Raw genomic sequence first — 18,698 nt, 5'->3', positions numbered from 1 at the left:
CAAGAGGCACAAGCCAGCAGTGTGCTGGACAATAGCTCCAGCCATAAGGGATGAAGCCAGTTAGAGCCTGGCTCGCCAGCCTGCTTTTGAATGCATCCAGCCTGCTCTGGCACAAGAGGGCCAGCTCCACTAACTGTGGGAGAGAGGCATTTCTGTCTCCTAAGAGCCAGTGCCAGGATGGGTGGAGAGCTCCTATTCCCAGTCCAGAAAGCATCCTGTCCAAAGTTTGGGCAGGAGCACAGGGAAGCTGCACATGGGTCTGCAGGCACTGCAGGCACCACATGCAGTGTGACAAAAAGAACACCAGTCCCGAGGCTCTCCTAACCTGGCAAGACATAGCAGGGAAAGTCTCAAACAAAACAGGCAAAACAATCACCAATTCTTGCTGTAAACAAACTGGGGCAACCCTGTGCCCTTTGCCCACCTGACTCACAGGCAGCCCCGTGGGCTCCTGTACAAGGCCAAGCCCAGTGCTCCAGGTAGCTCCACGTCTTGGCTCTAGCAACAAACAGCAGAAGCCTGGGGACAAGCAAAGCAGAGAGAAATCACTGCTTTGGTGCTGCTGTTAGCAGCTCTGTTTAGTCTCTGCAGTAGAAACTTTCTGCACTGACAGCTGAATTTCAAACTGAGAGTCCAAAGCACCCCTGTCCAGTACAGATGCTGCTATGAGCTGAACCCCCAGCAGGGATCAGGTACCAATCAGGTCAGCTTCACACAAGCTCCTGCATACTCAGACTTGATACAAACAGCCCCTGGCCCAAAAATATGCGCAGCTTTCAGCATGCAGCTACAAGGACTCAAAAATGTTGTATCTGACAATAATGAGAGGTGAATTTTTAGACTTAACTGGAATAAAAATAGAGTGGTTACAGAGTGGGATGGAGCTGCTACTTTCCTCCATTTTCTTCACAGCACTCTGCCTTATTATGGCTTGGTCCTTAATACCTTCAGCTTTGCCTGTTACATCTCCCATCGTATTTAGGTGGTGACCTTCCCTGATGTCCCTTTACATACAGCATGTCTCATGCTTAGCTTGCTCATGGCTGGCTGCTGTGGAGAGACAAATTCTGTGGTACCTAGTAATTTCTCGTACTTTTCTTTATAAAACTCCCATTTTGTAAAATTACCTTTTCACTGTTTCTCTGAAGTCAGTAATCTTTCCTCAACTTACTTGATGATGAAGATTTGAGGAAGTCTTTCTCCTACTTTTCTTAAAAGCTCTAACATGCAGTTTACAAAAATAATAAGCTGTTCTGCTGTTCTTTAGATCAACAGCTTTCTTGGTGAGTGTTCAGTTTGTAGCTTGTCTGATTGTTGCTGTCTCTTCTGAGGATTATCCCAGCTAAATCCCCTAAATCTTGTCATGCTGTACTTGTACTGAAAAGAAACAGCTCTTTGCCCTTGCTTGGAAGAGAGATGCTGGACTGCAGGAGAGTGTTGCCAGACATTCAAGCCTGTAGTGAAGTTCAGCATTTTCAGACCTTCTGACACGAGCCTGATGGTGTCCTGTGAGTCAGTACCATTCACAGGGACATCAACTCGTATTTTCAAGGCTGCTACCACCCAAATACTTCACTAGAATCCACAAGTGGCCCATGAGACTTTCCCTGACTCAACTGTACCTCTCTGTTACCCTGTTTCTCTTGTGCTTTGCAAAATAACACAGACTTCTGGGAGCACCTGAGGAACTGTGGCTTGCATTGCTTCCCCAGCTGCAATGAGCTGGAGCGAGTGGCTGCCTGTGCCTTCCTCTCCCGACAGAAAACAACATGATAAATCTGTTACTCATTCACTTCAGACATTGTGCAGCTCGTCATAAGGCACTGTGAACCAGAGAGGTGGCAGTTCTGGTTCTCAGGGGAAGACTGCTGGGAGACACTGTCCCACACTGTGTCCACCAGCCCCTGTTCTTGAGGAGCCTACCACTTGTGCAGGATTCTCCCAAGGTCTTGCAGCTGGGGGACTGACTCCCAAAGGGGAGCACCTCAAAGCTGGTGCTGGGAGAGATTTTGGTGGTGTTCTTAAAAAATGTCTCTGCTTTTGTTTTATCCCAGGAGTGATGTAGATGAAAAGATGAAAAAAAGCATCCTCCAAGGTTGTCCTCCCATCCTCATTTCCCTCCCACATCAATCCTCAGGCCAGAGGGTCTCTGCAGTGACTCTGTTGCTCGCTCCCTTAAAGAGCAAGGGCAGCCACTAAGCATGCACTGATAGATCTTTTCCTTTCTCTCTTTAGGCATCAGTTCAAAGGAAGAATTGAATACAAAGCCGCTGGAATCCACCTCCCAGGGGAATCAGAGTATGTACTTCAGAATTAACTTCATAATTAAATTATATTAGTAATTACATATTGTTAGGATGCAAATTAAATAGCAAAAGGTAAGTTTTCAAGAAAGCCTAAGAAAATCCAGGAGCACATTTTTCCCTTGCAGAGAAAAAGTGAATACTCTCTGCTGACCCCTCTTATACAAATAAATGTTTTTTGCTCCTACGGAGAAGTAAATAATAGCCAAAATTTAGCTTACCTGGGCAGCAAGATAGTAGCTGCTCCCTACCACCGCTTCCCAGGCAGTATCAGCTCCATGCTCCCAGTGTGCAGAGCTTCTTCACTCAGGTACTTTGGTGGCAGAGGACAGCAATCCAGTGTACTGCAGCCAGGGTTAGATGAGCAAGCCCTGCTGACCAGAGCAGGCTCCCATAGCTATGCTGTGCGCAGGCACCCTTCCCACAGCACTGGGTGGAAGGGAAGAAAACCACCTGAGAAAGGGACCCAACGCCTGCCACAAACAGGAGAGAGAGGATGGAGAAGGAACATCAAGGACCCCCCAAGTTCAGAGAGGAAAATGCAGGTTCCCCTACTCTGAAACCTTCTACAGCCCTTTATAAAGGCAGATTTACCCATTAACCCATCTTTAGTTGAGGCCCAAAGTAGCAGAATAAAGAGAAATCAAGTTCTTAGTGGAGAGGTGGGGTCACCTACCACCTCCTCATTAGAAGCCAACCCAAAGAGAGAATTCACCCTTCCAACAGTGCCTGGGTCCTCTTTTGCCTATCCCTGGGCAGCTGAACACTGTCTGACTCTTTACAGCAACTACTGAACCAAATGTTTATGTATTCCCAAGCATTCCCCTTAATATTTAAAGAATTATTTTCTCTATCAAAGATGTTAAATACACCTGAAACTGATACAGAAATAAGAGAAAGAAGAAGAAAAAGGGAAAGCTCTGCCCTACAGACCCCATTGCACTGCAGGAAAAGAGAGCTCGGTGCAGTGGAGATGCCAGCAAGGACAGCTGTGTTTCCAGCAGTTAAACTGAAATAAGTTGCACCAGAAACGAAATTTTCATCCCACTGATTGCTCTAGGACCATAAAAGCTTTAATTCATATCTTGCCTCCCTGCAAATCAGAAAGTGCTCACCTCGCTATAAAGCACCTTAAGTCTGTGCTCTTGCAGTGTCGCTCTCATGTCCCAGCACCAAATCGGAATCCTCCCCAGAAACCAAGTCTGCCTATAAGTGTATGTAAATCTTTGCCTCCCCAGACTCTGCTGGCTACACAAACTGCCCACTTTCCGCATATAGATCTCATGAACTAGTTCCCTTTGAAGGACAAGAAATTCAGGAAAACTTGGCTGTTAATTGAGGTATTTGTTGTGGGTTCCCGACCTTGCCTCACGATCTGCTGTGAGCGGACACGGTTCTCAGTCACGCTCCTGTAATTCAGCATTATTTGAATTAGAAAAAAGAGACAGCTATGGGAGAAAAAATTGAAGGTAATGAGATGGGAGGCAGTTGCATAAGCCACTAAGAACAATTGGTGCTTTGTAGCCTTCGGGCTACCTAATGATTAAAACACAGTAGTTTGAACAGCCTGATTGGAAGGAGGCATCATCAGAGGGAAATCAAGAGATGGGGATGACCCAGATGCTGGAGGGGGAAAATGTTAATTAGCGCTCTAGTTAAGCCAAATTTTGATCCCATCCCCAGACGCAGACCAAAGACGAATGTTTCACCACTAACTTGCAGATATGTGAAGGCAGGCTGGCAGTGATGAAGACAGCATTTGCAGCACAAAGATGAGGTTCATCTGTGTAATTAACGGGAAAAGTTTGTTTGGCACCAACATACCTTTTATAGAACGTTGCTTTCAGTCCAGAGAGGAAACACACAAAATAACACTGCTGCTGCTGCACACACGGGTACAAGGCTATAACAACATGCAAAAAACCAGCCCCCATTCAGTCTGAACATCCCAAACAAAATCATCATCCATGATGTTAGCTCCAGCCCAGAAGGAAACTGATGAACAATTCTCATTCAGAAGGGCAGAGCTGCAAGGATTGTTGTCAGTAATCCTAGATTGCAATTGCCTTGAAGAAACTCCACAGTGTCCTACCCCTGAGGCACCTCCCAAGCATCACACATTTCAGGAACTTCCCTTCCTTCTGAGCAACATCAACACAGTAACTGTTCCTGTTATGTCTGTTACATTATTTAGGTCCATAAAAGTGTCACCGAGGAAATTGCCTTAGTTTGTGCTCTGCAGGTGGCCAGACCACAAAATCCAACGTTTTACGAATTTCCATCACCTCTGGGCTGCAAATAGAGTGTGCTGAGCCCAAGATGAGGCTCTGAGGCCACAGGATATACATGTCAGCTTGCTCCTGTGGGGCTGACCTCCCCAGCCCCCAAAACGTAGTGCTCCCAGACTGACCCCTGTGAAAAGATTCTTGCCCTTTTGTCACACAGCCAACTTCAGATGCTGTATGGGACAAAGTCATGCCAAGGACTGTGTTTACCAGTGAGTATGACAGACTTGGGCTGCCAACTGTGATTTGCCCTTGTCAAAGGATTTTTTGCAGAGTTTACACAGCAGGACAAGGCACTGGATGCAGACTTTTAAGCCTTCGCTGCTTCCAAGAAGCAGAGCAATCAGAAAGGACTAAAAATATCTTCTATGTTTCTTTATCTCTCCTCAGATTGCAAGGTTGATTTGTCCTTCTTAATGGATGGGAGCTGGAGCATTGGCAAACGCCGCTTCCAGCTCCAGAAGCGCTTCCTTGGTAACGTGGCTCAGGCCCTCGGCATCGGCAGTGCTGGTCCTCTGATGGGCATTGTTCAGTACGGGTAAGAGTTTCCCAGACACTCCCATTGCCACAGGGCATGACTGCACACTCTGGCAGCTCTAGCTCTGAGCTGATACGTGCTAAAGGCCTCACTCCAGCTTGCACTCAGAGGCCAGGCAGCGCAGACCAGCCCTATGGCTTTTGTGTTGTATCTGGAGCAAAACACTGACATTTGCTCTACTTTCTCCTTTTAGTGATGACCCTTCCACAGAATTTAATTTAAAAACTTATGCCAACTCCAAGGATCTGAGGAACGCCATTGAGAAAATTCAACAGAAAGGGGGACTTTCCAATGTTGGTAGGTGATGGGGCTGCTTGCACATCCTCAGCTCAGGGAGGGCTTCAGAGCCTGGGCTATAGCAAGCCCACACCTTCTCACAGGATACAGAGGCTGGGACCAAAGTGCCTAGTGCTAGGGCCAGGCTGGTGAGAGAGCGCTGCTCCCACCATGACCTGCATGTGTTGATCCCAGGCACTGCAAATCCATTACAAGTTGATAGGACATATCTGTCTCCTTGCAGCCAGTTCCCATCAATGCTCTGGGGACCCTTGATAACCCAGCTCATCACCCCCGGCCTCTCTGGGGCATAGGGAGGGGGTTCAGTGCAGGGGGGCTCAGGAAGCACTGGCACCAGTAGCAGTGGTCTCCCCTCCTGCTCACACAGCCACAGAAACTGATTTTCCCAGCTCTCTGCAGCCTCCAACACTTGAGTCAGCTCTCTGCCTACTATTTCATGGGATATTATCAGACAGAGTGCTTCCAGATCCATAACTCCTCCTCAACTCCTCTTCTATTGCAGGGAAGGCACTTTCATTTGTTAACAAAAACTTCTTTATGGATGCTAATGGAAACCGAGGTGGAGCACCCAATGTGGTGGTAGTGATTGTGGATGGTTGGCCGACTGACCGAGTGGAAGAGGCCTCCAGGCTGGCCAGAGAATCAGGGATCAACATTTTCTTTGTCACTGTTGAAGCAGCTGCTCAAAGTGAAAAGCAGAACGTTATTGAACCAAACTTTGTGGACAAGGTACTTAGTGGGCTGAGTCTGACCAGGAGCTTGGCTCTGACTAAACTTTCCAACCTACTTCATTCAGGATATTTCCCTTTCCTTCTTACCACTTACGGTTATTTCTTTTCCTTCTTGTACATAATGTCTTGAATTTTTCTGTACAAAAACCAGGCAGTAATGCTGAGGACAGAAAGGGAATGAAGTCAGTAAAGTTCTGGTTTAAGGTACAACACTGACCGACTAAGCCGTAGCATACACCTGCAGCTGTACTGAGACAAGCAGTTTTACAAATACACAGTAGCATGACAAAGTACATTTGCAGCCTGAGAAATTTGGAATTGTTTTTTCCACCAACCTCCTGCTGTGCATCTCCCACTAGGGAAAGGGTGGGGAGTCCTGTCAACCCAAGGTCAATGTTGCATTTACAAACAGGTCCCACATAAGCAAAGGCTGGCACAGTCCCAACACAGGTACATCCTAGTTTGTCAGCTATACTGGATAACTCAAACATTCTCTCTTCACTCTTGATGAAGACTATTTTTCATTTGTTTCTGCTGCTATAGACTTCATGGTAGCTCTTGGAAAAAGGCAAAATCCCTGCCATGTGCAGACAAAAAAAGAGAATGCAAGCTTTGATTGATTTGTATTTGGCAGCAACACTAGCTGTCTGATCGACAGTGCTTCGGGACAAGCTGGTACTGAGTTAGAGCAGGAAATATCTACCAAGTGACAGACAAGGCTGAGCCTAGGAAACAGGGTTGGCTTATCTGGTATTTTCGGAAAGCAGAGTCCCGTTTGAGCTGAGTTACTCTGCCATGAAATAATCTCCCATGAGTTTCCAAGCTGCTCCAAGGAGCTGCACTGTCTCTGGTCAGCATATAATTGGATTGTAGTCTCATTTGCATTTAATGTTTTTAAAAGAACAAAGCTACAGTGAGTCTCTGCAGACCTGCCAGGGACACAACAGAAGTGAGAGTAGAGTGGGCTCAGAAGAGGAAGGTAAGGTGCATCGTTACACTAAAATAGAAGCAAGACGAGACAGTAAGAAGAGCAAATGAGAGCAGGACACCATGAGTACCCAGACTGGAGGGAATTCCCTCGGAGCTGTTAGGCTTTATGCAAGTCAAGACTAGTGCCTTGGTCCTTTAAAACAGTCAGATACACACACCATCACAAAGCTGAGAGATAAAGCCTGGCTTAACAGAATACTCTCACCCAGAGAACTGAGGAATTGGCATTTAAAAGGCACTAAAACCTAAGACAATTTGATCCAACCTGTTTGCATCACTCCCCTCCTTGCCTCACCCTTCCCCTCCTCCACCCCTTGACTTCTCCCACATCCTCTTCTGTGCCAGCCCTACTTCCTACCCACACTCACCTGACTGCCACTAATCCTACAGGAGCCTCCCGCAGATCTGGGGAGTATTTATAGAGTGCGCTATATTTATAGAGTACTCTAATGAGTATTTACTTATAGAAGTTAATTGGAGTTTTTTGGGTTTTTTTTTACTATTTAGCAGAGCCAACACAATAAGCATGGGTTTTCTCTGCTTAAAAGGGTATGAACCAAGTTATCCTCAGCTTAAGCCCCAGGTTTCACTTCAAAGTAGTACAGTTTGTCAGCAAGCAAAACTTTCCTCCTTTGTCCTGAATGATGGGAGCTGAAGTTGCTACCTGCCAAACACACTGTAATGTTCAAGGAGAGCAGCTCTGTGACTTGGATGTTTTTCCTATGAAAAATGTAACTTGCACAAAAAAAAGCTGGACAGGTGGCAAACTGGCTTATTACGGTTCTTTCACGACTATAATATTAGCTCCATCCCAGAGTTTTTAAAAAAGGCAGGAAAAACTGTCACATTACACAAGTCTCTGTGATGTTACACTGACATCATTTCCGAGGGAAGCAGATGGTGCTTGCAGGAGAGGCCATTTCGACTCCAGCATTGCTCTTTCCAGGAGCCTGTATTTACAATTTAGCTACATATCCCAGCTGAAACAGGCACACTGAACTTCCATTGCACTTATCCTCATGTTGTTGCTTTGCAGGCAGTGTGCAGGACAAATGGTTTCTATTCCCTCAACGTGCCCAGCTGGTTCAGCCTCCACAAGGTGGTGCAGCCCTTGGTGAAGCGGGTGTGCGACACGGACAGGCTGGCCTGCAGCAAGACGTGCCTCAACGCCGCCGACATCGGCTTTGTCATCGACGGCTCCAGCAGCGTCGGCACCAGCAACTTCCGCACGGTTCTCCAGTTCGTGGCCAACATCAGCAAGGAGTTTGAGATCTCAGACACAGACACGCGCATAGGAGCCGTGCAGTACACCTATGAGCAGAGGCTGGAGTTCAGCTTCGACAAGTACAGCACGAAGCAGGACGTGCTGAACGCTATCAAAAGGATCAGTTACTGGAGTGGGGGCACCAGCACGGGAGCAGCCATCAGCTACGCCTCAGAGCAGCTCTTCAGCAAGTCCAAACCCAACAAAAGGAAGATCATGATTCTCATCACAGATGGCAGGTCTTATGATGATGTCAGCCTGCCAGCCATGGCAGCTCACCAAAATGGTAAGGTCATCTATCACTGCCTGCTCTACCCTCATGCCTCAGCACTTACCCAGGTCAGATAAATGCAGTTTGCTATAATTTGAAGGCACTGGATGAAACCTTATGAAGGAAGAGTAGTATTTTCCCTGGGGTCCCACTGAGCTCCAACAAGATCAGCATCTGTTTAACAGCTGAATAAGGAACTTTAGGAAAAAACCTTATAAATCATCATAAATGCAGCTATGTCTAGGAGATCTCAAGGGATTTTTACTGTCTTACTAACACAGGACTCCTTTGGCTTTCTAGTCAAGATAGACATATATCTTCCAACACATTTGCCCTTGGACAATATCCTGTTGCTCAGAATCCTGTTGTTTGGATTTCTTGTTTAGACCCAGAGCAAAAGCTTCTCTATTGTTTCAACCTTCTCACTGTTGACAAAAGGTACTTCCAAAGCACAAGCTAGAACTTTCCTCCAATTTGAAAACACCTATTTTATACAGAGAGTTTATACTGAAACTCACTCCGCATTTTTTTGTGGCCTGGAAACTGCATTTGCTGTATGGATCTTAAGTTAGATTTACTGCAACAAAAGCTTTTATGCCTTTTGTAAACTTTACGTTTCTTTCCAGGAGTCATTGCTTATTCCGTTGGAGTTGCTTGGGCAGCCCCAGATGAACTGGAAGCCATTGCATCAGACCCTGCTAAGGAGCACTCCTTCTTCGTGGATGAATTTGACAACCTCTACTGCTATGTTAATCAGCTCATCCAAAACATTTGCACAGAGTTTAATTCCCAGCCACGGAACTGATGGACTCAAGCAAGGCAAGACCCTTGGGTGCTGTGCTGAATGCACACCAAGTGCCACAAAAGTACTGCCAGTCCTCAGTTCAAGAGACACTGGAGGTGTTTCCCTCTGGCACTTTCCAGTCAGCAAGGTTGATTGCAGCTCTGTCCCTACGCATAATAACACTCTGTGTAAACTGTTGATTTTAATATTTTTCCTTGTGGGCATCAGAAAGTCTGATTTAGATGGATAGTGGAAGAGGCAGTGAACATGGAGGAAATAAGTGTGGCTGTTTGAAGAGCTGCTTCCAGCACAGAGCCCCAGCTTGCCCAATTCTCACCTTTGGACACACATGAGTTCCTTAAAACATGCCACTTGCTCCTGAAGTGACCAGGTCCCTTCAGGGAGTGGCCAAGCTGCTGAGCTGCTGTGGTAGGAACACCTCATGTGGCACTGCCCACCAATGACACACAGATCAGGGCTCAAATACCAGACACTTCTTTTGGAGGGGGAACACAACTTGAGTACCTTCTTAAAAGCAGATACTCTCCCCATATTGCTGTCAGTAAGTTATGCTTCAGCTAGTGTCAATTCAAGCACTGGGATTTATCCAAACCCTGAGAAACTGTAAAGCAAGAGAACGGAAAGGTTGAGGCCCCAGGACCCTACAAACGCTTTGCCTCCTTTACAACCCTACAACCCCAATAAGCCTCAAATCCACAAGGCAGCCAACATGCAGGAACTGGAATCTGATCTCCCACAACACAGCATTAATTACTTGATCTTGAGAAGTGTCTTTCCCTCTCAGCTTCATTCTTCACTCTTGGGTGGTTCAAGGCCTGCAGGACCACAGGAGTGTTGCCAGGACACAGGAGACTGAGAAAAAAAATGTGGGTTTAAGTTGCTCACAATCAGAAAAGTATTTAAGACCCACCACTCTGTCATTAAACCAACACTCAGAAGTGCAGTCTCTAGTGTCAGGAGAGCTTTTCAAGAGACATTAACAGGATTTAAGAGGGAATTATCTGAAGTTCTGTATTAGACATGGGGAAAAGCAGAATTTCAAGCATTTACAGACACTCTCCCTCAAATTTAGGACTGACTTCTCTTTTATGGACTGATTACAAAATATACCTATTACAGCCCTGGATCAGTCAGAACAAACAGTGGTTTCTTAAGTGGAGAACTACCCATGTCACTAGTCAGTGCGGGAGAAGGGACACACTAGGAGGACCAAAATAATTTTATTTAGGAAGCAGCAGTTGCTGGTTATGTTCCATTCAGTATCATTTAGGAAAATACATTCATTAAGGTAAGTTATCAAAGGAGCCAATAAAAATATGAGTATTCACACTCCTTACAGCAATCAAAGCCATGCTATGCCAGGCTTGGGGAACTAACAGGAAATGGAAAGAAATTAAAACTTAGATTTGCCATATTTACTTGCAAATCAGGCTCTTAACAGCATTTATAGTTTTAATAACCATGAGCCAATGTATTTATTAGCCACATAAATTCTAATTGAATTGCCGTAAGGGAAACTCATTTTATTGGCAAAAGTAGCACAATTTTTTAAATTGTTATGTTTGGAAATATAACTGAAGTAGCTCATAACCTGTCAACTAAGTAAGCATAATGCAAATTAATGAAAACAGCAGATTCTGCATGATCCCCCTGGTGGGGTAACAGGAGCCAGGCTGGGGACCTCTCAAGAGGTTACCAAAACCAATTTCGGATTAAACAGTGGTTTTACACAGTGAAACTTCATCACTTCCCCTTAGAAGAAACATTAAGTTCCAGCTTTAAGTGAGTGTTATCAATTCAACCACTTTACTCAGACTGAAAGCACAGGACACTGTCAGCTTCCACAAATATATCTGTATGCAGAGTTTTTACCACTAATCTGTGCTACTGCACTTCACAGCAACACCTTTTGGCTTGGAAAAAAAAATTAAGGGTAGAGAGTTAGGCATGAGCAGAGCAACTCCTTATATCCCCCATCTCCTGACCCAGCTCCTCACTACTGTTCTGAACACATCTTTCTCTGTCAACAAGGGACATTACATGGGCTGGACAAAACTCAAATCCATAAACTGAATTTACTGGGGAATTCAGTTCAGACACCAGATTTATTGTCTGAAAACCTGTTTGTTTGGGGCTTGATTTGGGGCTGTCTGAGAAAAAGGCCTAAACTCTAACTTACAGTTACTCTTACTACTGTGCTTTAATTTTTAATGCAGCAGCTCACCACATACTGTTCTCCATACCAAATGTACTCTTGCAGCACCAAAGATTGGTACCCTGCAGACTCCCCAGTGCTTCACTTGTGCTCTGCCAAAAGCACAGCAGTGATGGCCAAGACATTAGGAACAGCTAGAGCATACATGTTCCTTAGGATGTGCATAAGGGATATATGCATATGGAATATAATTTTTTCCTCAAGCTTAAACTTCAAGCGATGACATTAAGATGTCAAATGCTTTTTCACAGGAAAGTTACACATTTATCTTTTCTCAAATATTTATAAAGGGCACAATAGGGTTTGTTGCTGTTCAAATGGTTTATCCTAAGTTTACAGAACAACTATGATGCCTGTTTCTCAATGTTAATTTTTATTTAGTTCTTGGGATGATCTTGAAATGGTCAAAATTCAAACTGTGAAAGTGGCATAATCCAACTCTCGTCTAAACTTAAGAAATACCATAAGCTTAAGCAGCAGCCTCCAAATTTTGAAGAATACTCCCATGCAATCACAGAACACACTACTCTTCACCTTTACCTTTCATAGCAATCACCTACTAGTCTTTAAATACTGTTTTACCAAAAAACAAGATAACTTATGTATACAGGTAAAAGTTCAAAGGGGTATATATATGTTTGAAGAAAGCAACAGAACTCCTTCTGTAACATACACAAGCTATTTTGAACTTATCAACATAAGTTGCTATATCTTTTGCAATAAAATTGTCCCAAAGGCACATGCAGTGCATGTCATCTCATATAGGGTTAAAAAATAAACAGCAAATACAGCCCATAACATTTTAGTTTCTGAAACACAGCTGAGGTTATTACTACATTATGGAAGACTTAGCAAGGCTGGCAAAGCCCCGGGTGCTTCAGTGTTTTCCTTTTACATGCTCAGATGAAGAAGATCCTTAGAGTGAGCTACCACAAAATTACCTGTCAGAGGAATCAGTCAACTGAAGCAGAGCATAATGACAGAAGGGCATAGAAATTATATGTACTTTACAAGGTCTGCAAGATCATGTCTTATTTGGAACCATACTTCCAAAGGAAGCTGAAAAAAAGTTACACAGGCTCTACACACTTTCTAGATGTAGGGCTGAATCAAGAGGATCTAGGTGTCCAGTCACCTGAGGCTGGACCACTTAGCTTCAGATGTCTGACCAGTGCAGTGGAACCTGCTATCTGGTTACCAGAGAAGAGGTGGAGCTGTCTGAACAAGTCAAACACATTTTAGAGGGTATAGTCTGATCACCCTCTCCCCTAAGCATCTTTGCACTCAGAGTTGGACTGGTGGCTTATCATGCTCAGCAATCGCAATGCAGAACACCCATCTGAAAATACCTACTGATGTCCATGCTTTGGAAACCTTGGCAGAGCTCAGTTTCAGGATCTCTTGCCAACTCCAGCATTAGCCACTCACATTTTTAGTGAGCCACCAAATTCAATTAAGAGTTCAGGCATCTCCTCAGAGACAAGTAACTCAAAATCCTGTTTCCCCAGAGCAAGACACTGAGCATTTCTGCTGTAACTGTGCTACCCTGCACAGAAAGCAACCCCCTCAGTGTGCACCTCCTGCTCCCCAGCTGCTGCTGCTTTGCTGGTTTGGCAAGAGGAGAGTTTCTCCGTGACAGGTGGGCAGACAAGCTTCCACTTCTGCCTCGCACTCCTTCCCCCAGGCTCTCTAGCACACAGGAGGAACCATACCAGTCATCAGGAAAAGCTCTGGAGTTAAGCATCCAGCCAGGATTAGCCCAATCTAAGCATATTTAGTGATTTAAGAGCCCACCTGTAACCCCACAGGAAATTATCCCTGTGATCTACTTAGGAAGTCAAAGCAAGCAGTAGGTAGTATCATAAGTAGACACCAAATTACCTAGACACCAAATTTAAGTCACTTTTCTGTGGTATACATACCTTAAATTACTTCATCATTGAAACAAAGACACTATCATTCTCCTAGCTATTTTTCTCTGTCCATGAGCAACACTATGGAAACAACTTGATCCCTTTTCCATTCCCATCTCATTCTGAGACATCTTAGACAGTACCAGGCCATTTACATCTCCTAAATCACCTGCATACTGAAAATATTACAAATGTACATCTATGCAGTTGAAGGCTTCAAATTCCTCAAAATAATCACTTTTCCATGTTAAACTGGGAGAGGAAGAGGGATGAGGGTTTTAGCACTGCATCGGCAACACTCAATCAACTCACAATCACAATCAACTGCGTCAGTCTTACTGAATGGCAAGAAACATGTTATTTTTCTTAACACCAGTTTAACCCCTTCTCTGATTTCTAATGAGAACTCTGATAGTGCAGTTCAAGAATTCCAGCAGTTGTAGAAATTACTTCTTTTTAAGCACAAGAAATTGTAGAAGCTCCACTCTATCACCAAGTATACTCACTTTTCTCACATGCAAATCATCATGGGGCCATGCCTGTTCACAGGCAAACCCATAAGCATGTTAAGAAGGCCTCCCACATGTGAGAGACGCTCATAGGTTATTCACTAAATCTTCTTTCCCCTCACCTCAGGAATCTTCTAGAGGCATTCAAACTGAGGTGAATGAGATTGTACCATCAATTCATAAAGTGATTCCTCCTTTCCTATAAGCTATATGAGTAGGACCAAATCAGGCTATTTTATACCTACCAAGAAAAGATGAGAACTTTGCTTACCCCACCTACAAGCTCAGAAAAAACCAGGATGGGCTCACTGACAACTTGTTCAGCTCAGTTCTGTGTAGGTTCTCCTGCCACCCCCTCAGTGCTGTTCTGAGCACCTTCCTGTAGCAAGGCAGCTGCCATCTGTGATGTGTGGTTCGCTCTCCCCCATCCTCTCCCCAAGGGCAGAACCACACGTTTATTTTTATGCTGAATGAACGCTGTCCTCGAGAAGAGCCACGTGTCTGGCTGTGAAGAACGCCTGCTGACAGACCAGCTCCTGCACAACCACACCCACTTTGCATGTCTCCTCACCCCACGTTCACCCCCACACAGAGACCACGTGTCTCAGCACATGGAAGGATGTGGGGTGTCAACAGAGCCAAGCTGGCACAGCAGAATAAAACCAAGCCATATGGAGAACAGAAAAACCAAGGCACTCCAGTGAATGTTAACATGTTGCACAGTTAACAGTTAATTCAGTAGGAATTTCACATGGAGTTACCTCAAGCCCCCCCCTAAACAAGTCTACTTGTCTTACTCTTAATGCACTTCCCCCTCCTAGCAATCCAAAACCACATATATCTTGTGATAAAATGCAGAATTATTAACACAATACAAAATGTTGAAAAATAGTATTTATTAGCACCCAATTTACATAATTATATGGTACAAATGACACTTGTTGCTGCGACATTAAATAAAGCTGCTCTTAAAAACCATTGCTTATTTCTGGAAGTCCGTGTGATTTTGCTCAGCACAGAATGCAGGTAGAGTACACATATACCCCACTTCACTACTGTCATACCAACACAAATACCTGCATGGTTACCTCAATGGGGTCTCATTTTAAATGGCACACTAACATAAGCAGATCTATATAATTTTAAATGACAAAATATTTATTTGACTTATTCAGGCAAGTGAATGTAGCTTTAAGTATAACCTATCCAAGAAGTTTCACAAAATATGAATTGCAGTGAAAAAGAAAAAATTCAGGGCTGCACTTGAGAAGCTCAAAATTACACTGGCATATTTCAAAATAATCTTCCTCTGAATTTTCTATCTTTGCCATTTTAGATATGTATCCAGCATTTTAAACTACTGAGTCTTAGTAAGAAGTTTAATATTAAGTTTTTGAAGAAGCATTTCCATTTAAAGCAAAAATTTATATTTGTAATAATAAACGCTAAACAAATCTTTGGAGAATGAATCACTTTCATTTTTCTCATGTCCCATGACTAATAAGTCTTTTCAAAATCATGAAATATATTACATTTATGGATTCCTATTCCCAAGAAAACTACTTCCTTCATAAATTAGGAAACAGAACTTCTCTTTCAAAATAACATTCACTTTTGTAGAACAGTTGCAGTTAAACAAGGTAATTTTGGTGGTACTGCAATTCTGACACGGCCTTGTACTGAGCCATACACAAAAAAACTGACAAGCAGACTATTACTCAACAAGTAGGTATTTCTCATTTGGATCCAAAATTCTGCAAGACACTTGAAGCCCAACATTGTTTCAAAGTAGTCATTCAAATCTTATGTATAAAATCAAAACCTCAGCATAATTCTGAAGGGGAACTTTAATTTCCTTTAGCTGTTTGTATATCAGCCACAGTAGCCTTTTCATATCAACAATCTGCCACGGAAGTGACCCAAACCAGAAGGGAAGCCACTGTAACTACTAACGTGTTAGTGGTTATTACCTGCCATAACTTCTCCTAAAGAGAGCTGCCAGGTATCTCTAAGTTCTAGTAGAAAATAAAAAAGTTGATTATGACAAGCAACAGCAACAAATAATCCAAGATACAGTCCATATGGCAAAGAAATTAGTCTTTTTTAACCTGACAGTCAACTGAAGATAATTATGCAAAATACAAAGTAAAGCTGACAAATGTCAACAGAGAACCTTACAGCAACAAAAGTCATCTCTTCATGGAGTTCCTTCTACAAGTTTTTTCAGGTGCACTATTCAAGGAAAGCATAGCACAAGACTGCTTTTCAGTCTGCTGGGACTAGAAAGGTACAAGAAATCAGTAGCTAACATGCTCGGTTTGCATTTCCAAAAGAAGTGCTAACACGTATGAGACAGTTTCCCAAAAATGATTCACATTTGCAAATGTCCAACTGCAAGGAAACAATCTAGGAGCCATACATCTGAAAACAAGCTACATTTGAAAGCACTGGATCTTGATGACAGGAAGCATAAAAAAATAAATTCTTAATGGAAAAATATTAGCTTGAAGTCCATTATTTATCCCTTATACAATGTTTTTGGCTGCTTTTCACAAGTAATCCAAAAAAAAAGGACAATATTTGGCTTGGCAGCAAGTTATCCTTTCCCTTTCAGAAGAGTACAAATCCAGCTGTATAAATCTCTTCCCAACACTACAGTCTAATACTCTGGTATGAGGACCACGGGTTACACCAAATAGCCAGGAAGTAATTTTGGGAGCCTGCAATTCAAACTTGAGGGAATCGAAGAAGACTGGCCTGGAGGCCACGTCATCACAAGGCTTTGAGCAGCTTAGAAACACATGCACAGGGCATGATGACTGCTGTGATCTCGCAGGATCACAGCACGGCTTGGCAGCACGAGCAGGGCAAAACTAGTCTAATGCACAATACCACAGTCTACACTTAAGCAGGACAAAGTTGGGCTAAGACGAATATAATATTATTATTAAATGCCTTTTTAGTTTGGATTATGTAGTCTAATAACAAGTATGTCCTGACAACAAACCAGATGAGATCCACGAATTGTACTATTCAACTGGATTTATGCCTTCTGTATTGGAATACAGACTCTCAAAAATATCTTAAATGACAGAGCAATTCATAAAATTTCACAACTGACTACAGAGCAGCAAAACCAGTTCAAAAGGCAGGCTGAGATAACACACTAGAATTAAAAGACCTAGGTGTAAGGAGGTACAAATCAGCCTTTTGGTGGTGAGAGGGATGGAGCTAAAGCTGAAATTCTACCACCCTTCAAAAAACCACTCCAAGAGAAAAATCAGTAGTCCTTTATGAAATTTATCCTGCAGTAAGAGCTCCCTGCAGACGAGATTTTAAGATTCTCAGGAAATGTATCGTAAAGGAAAATTCAAGTGGGAAGATAAAAAGCACGTATCAAAAGGATAGATAATCTGCACAAAAGGATAGATAACCTACAGATATATGTTCATTAGCACAGGCACAGACATTTTTTAAAGGTCTCATTTCCAATCATCCTCTCTCCTGGGAACATTCCCACCAGCTAAACAAGAACATCTGCCCGAACAAGAAATATTTACACAAGAGTCATCCTAGTCCTTCCCCACCTCACCCCAGGATTTTGTTCATTTGCTCTGCTGTATTTAACACTATCTTCTACAATAGGGGTTATTCGTTGTAAAACACCCCGACCTAACTGGATGAGTCAACACTGCTGTCCTTCAGTTTCTCTGCTGCTCAGTAGGAACATGGCAGAGGCTTCCACTGGCAGTTTACAGACAAATCATTTCCATAACTCTGTTTAAGCTTTCTCTAAGCTTAAAGACATTGATGATGAAATAGTCAAAATTATTCACCTACTCTAATTCTCTTCAACTAAACATGTTACCAGATTTAGATAAAATAGTCTCAACACCTTCATGTCCTTATGAAAAAAAGGAGCTTCCTGAAACATCTGAGCATTTTTTCAGGGAGATCTTTTCATCTTCTCAGTCACTCAATAGTAACAACTATGCTAAGCAGCTCGACGATTCTCATGAACAGCAGCTGCCCAAGAAAACTCGTATTGCCATGTCAAAGATTGCCACATCTTTATACAAACCAATTTACCACACAGAAGAGGTGAACTATCATATTCTGATTTCTTCATTTCTAACAGTGTAGTCTAAACCAACTTCCACTAAAAAGTCACAAATTTCAGCACAGGATAACCACAACGGCTACATTTTCTTCCTCAATGCATCTCAGGTTGGCTAGGTATTTCACACAGGCACCAAGTAGCTCTGGATACCTGGGACAGTCGGCAAACACACTGCCAAGCTGCAGCCTGCAAATGTTTCCAAATACACATCTTGACAGGCATTAATAAAACCAAGACTTGATTATCTGATAGTTATGCCCGCTTTTCAACTGTTTGTTTCCACACTTCTGCCCATCAAGCACTGCTCAAAGAACACATGAGTTTTCAGGAATTGCTGCTCCCCAAAATCACACTGTTAAAACCTAAGGAGGCAGGGAAAGGGGACACATCTGTGATCCAACAAATGTACTGAAAAGGTGGTGTAACTAAATCCTTTACCTCTCACACATTTATTCAA

The 18,698-nt window shown here is 43.4% G+C and overlaps 1 protein-coding gene across 1 annotated transcript in view; it reads left to right on the top strand.

The window, feature by feature from the left end:
* The window catches only part of VIT (vitrin), a 37,842-nt gene extending 27,717 nt beyond the window's left edge, over window positions 1–10,125 (top strand). The window contains exons 13-18 of the mRNA XM_066315932.1: window positions 2,236–2,298; window positions 4,979–5,126; window positions 5,320–5,423; window positions 5,926–6,152; window positions 8,181–8,694; window positions 9,306–10,125. Coding sequence (XP_066172029.1) covers window positions 2,236–2,298; window positions 4,979–5,126; window positions 5,320–5,423; window positions 5,926–6,152; window positions 8,181–8,694; window positions 9,306–9,484 — 1,235 coding nt within the window. The 3' untranslated portion in view covers window positions 9,485–10,125. The remainder of the gene's footprint in view (window positions 1–2,235; window positions 2,299–4,978; window positions 5,127–5,319; window positions 5,424–5,925; window positions 6,153–8,180; window positions 8,695–9,305) is intronic.
* Window positions 10,126–18,698: the final 8,573 nt, after the last annotated feature.

This window comes from Sylvia atricapilla, chromosome 3 (assembly GCF_009819655.1).
Source record: "Sylvia atricapilla isolate bSylAtr1 chromosome 3, bSylAtr1.pri, whole genome shotgun sequence".
NCBI lineage: Eukaryota > Metazoa > Chordata > Aves > Passeriformes > Sylviidae > Sylvia > Sylvia atricapilla.
Note: the sequence above shows the minus strand (reverse complement) of the source record. Positions and strands in the feature narration are given on the sequence as shown.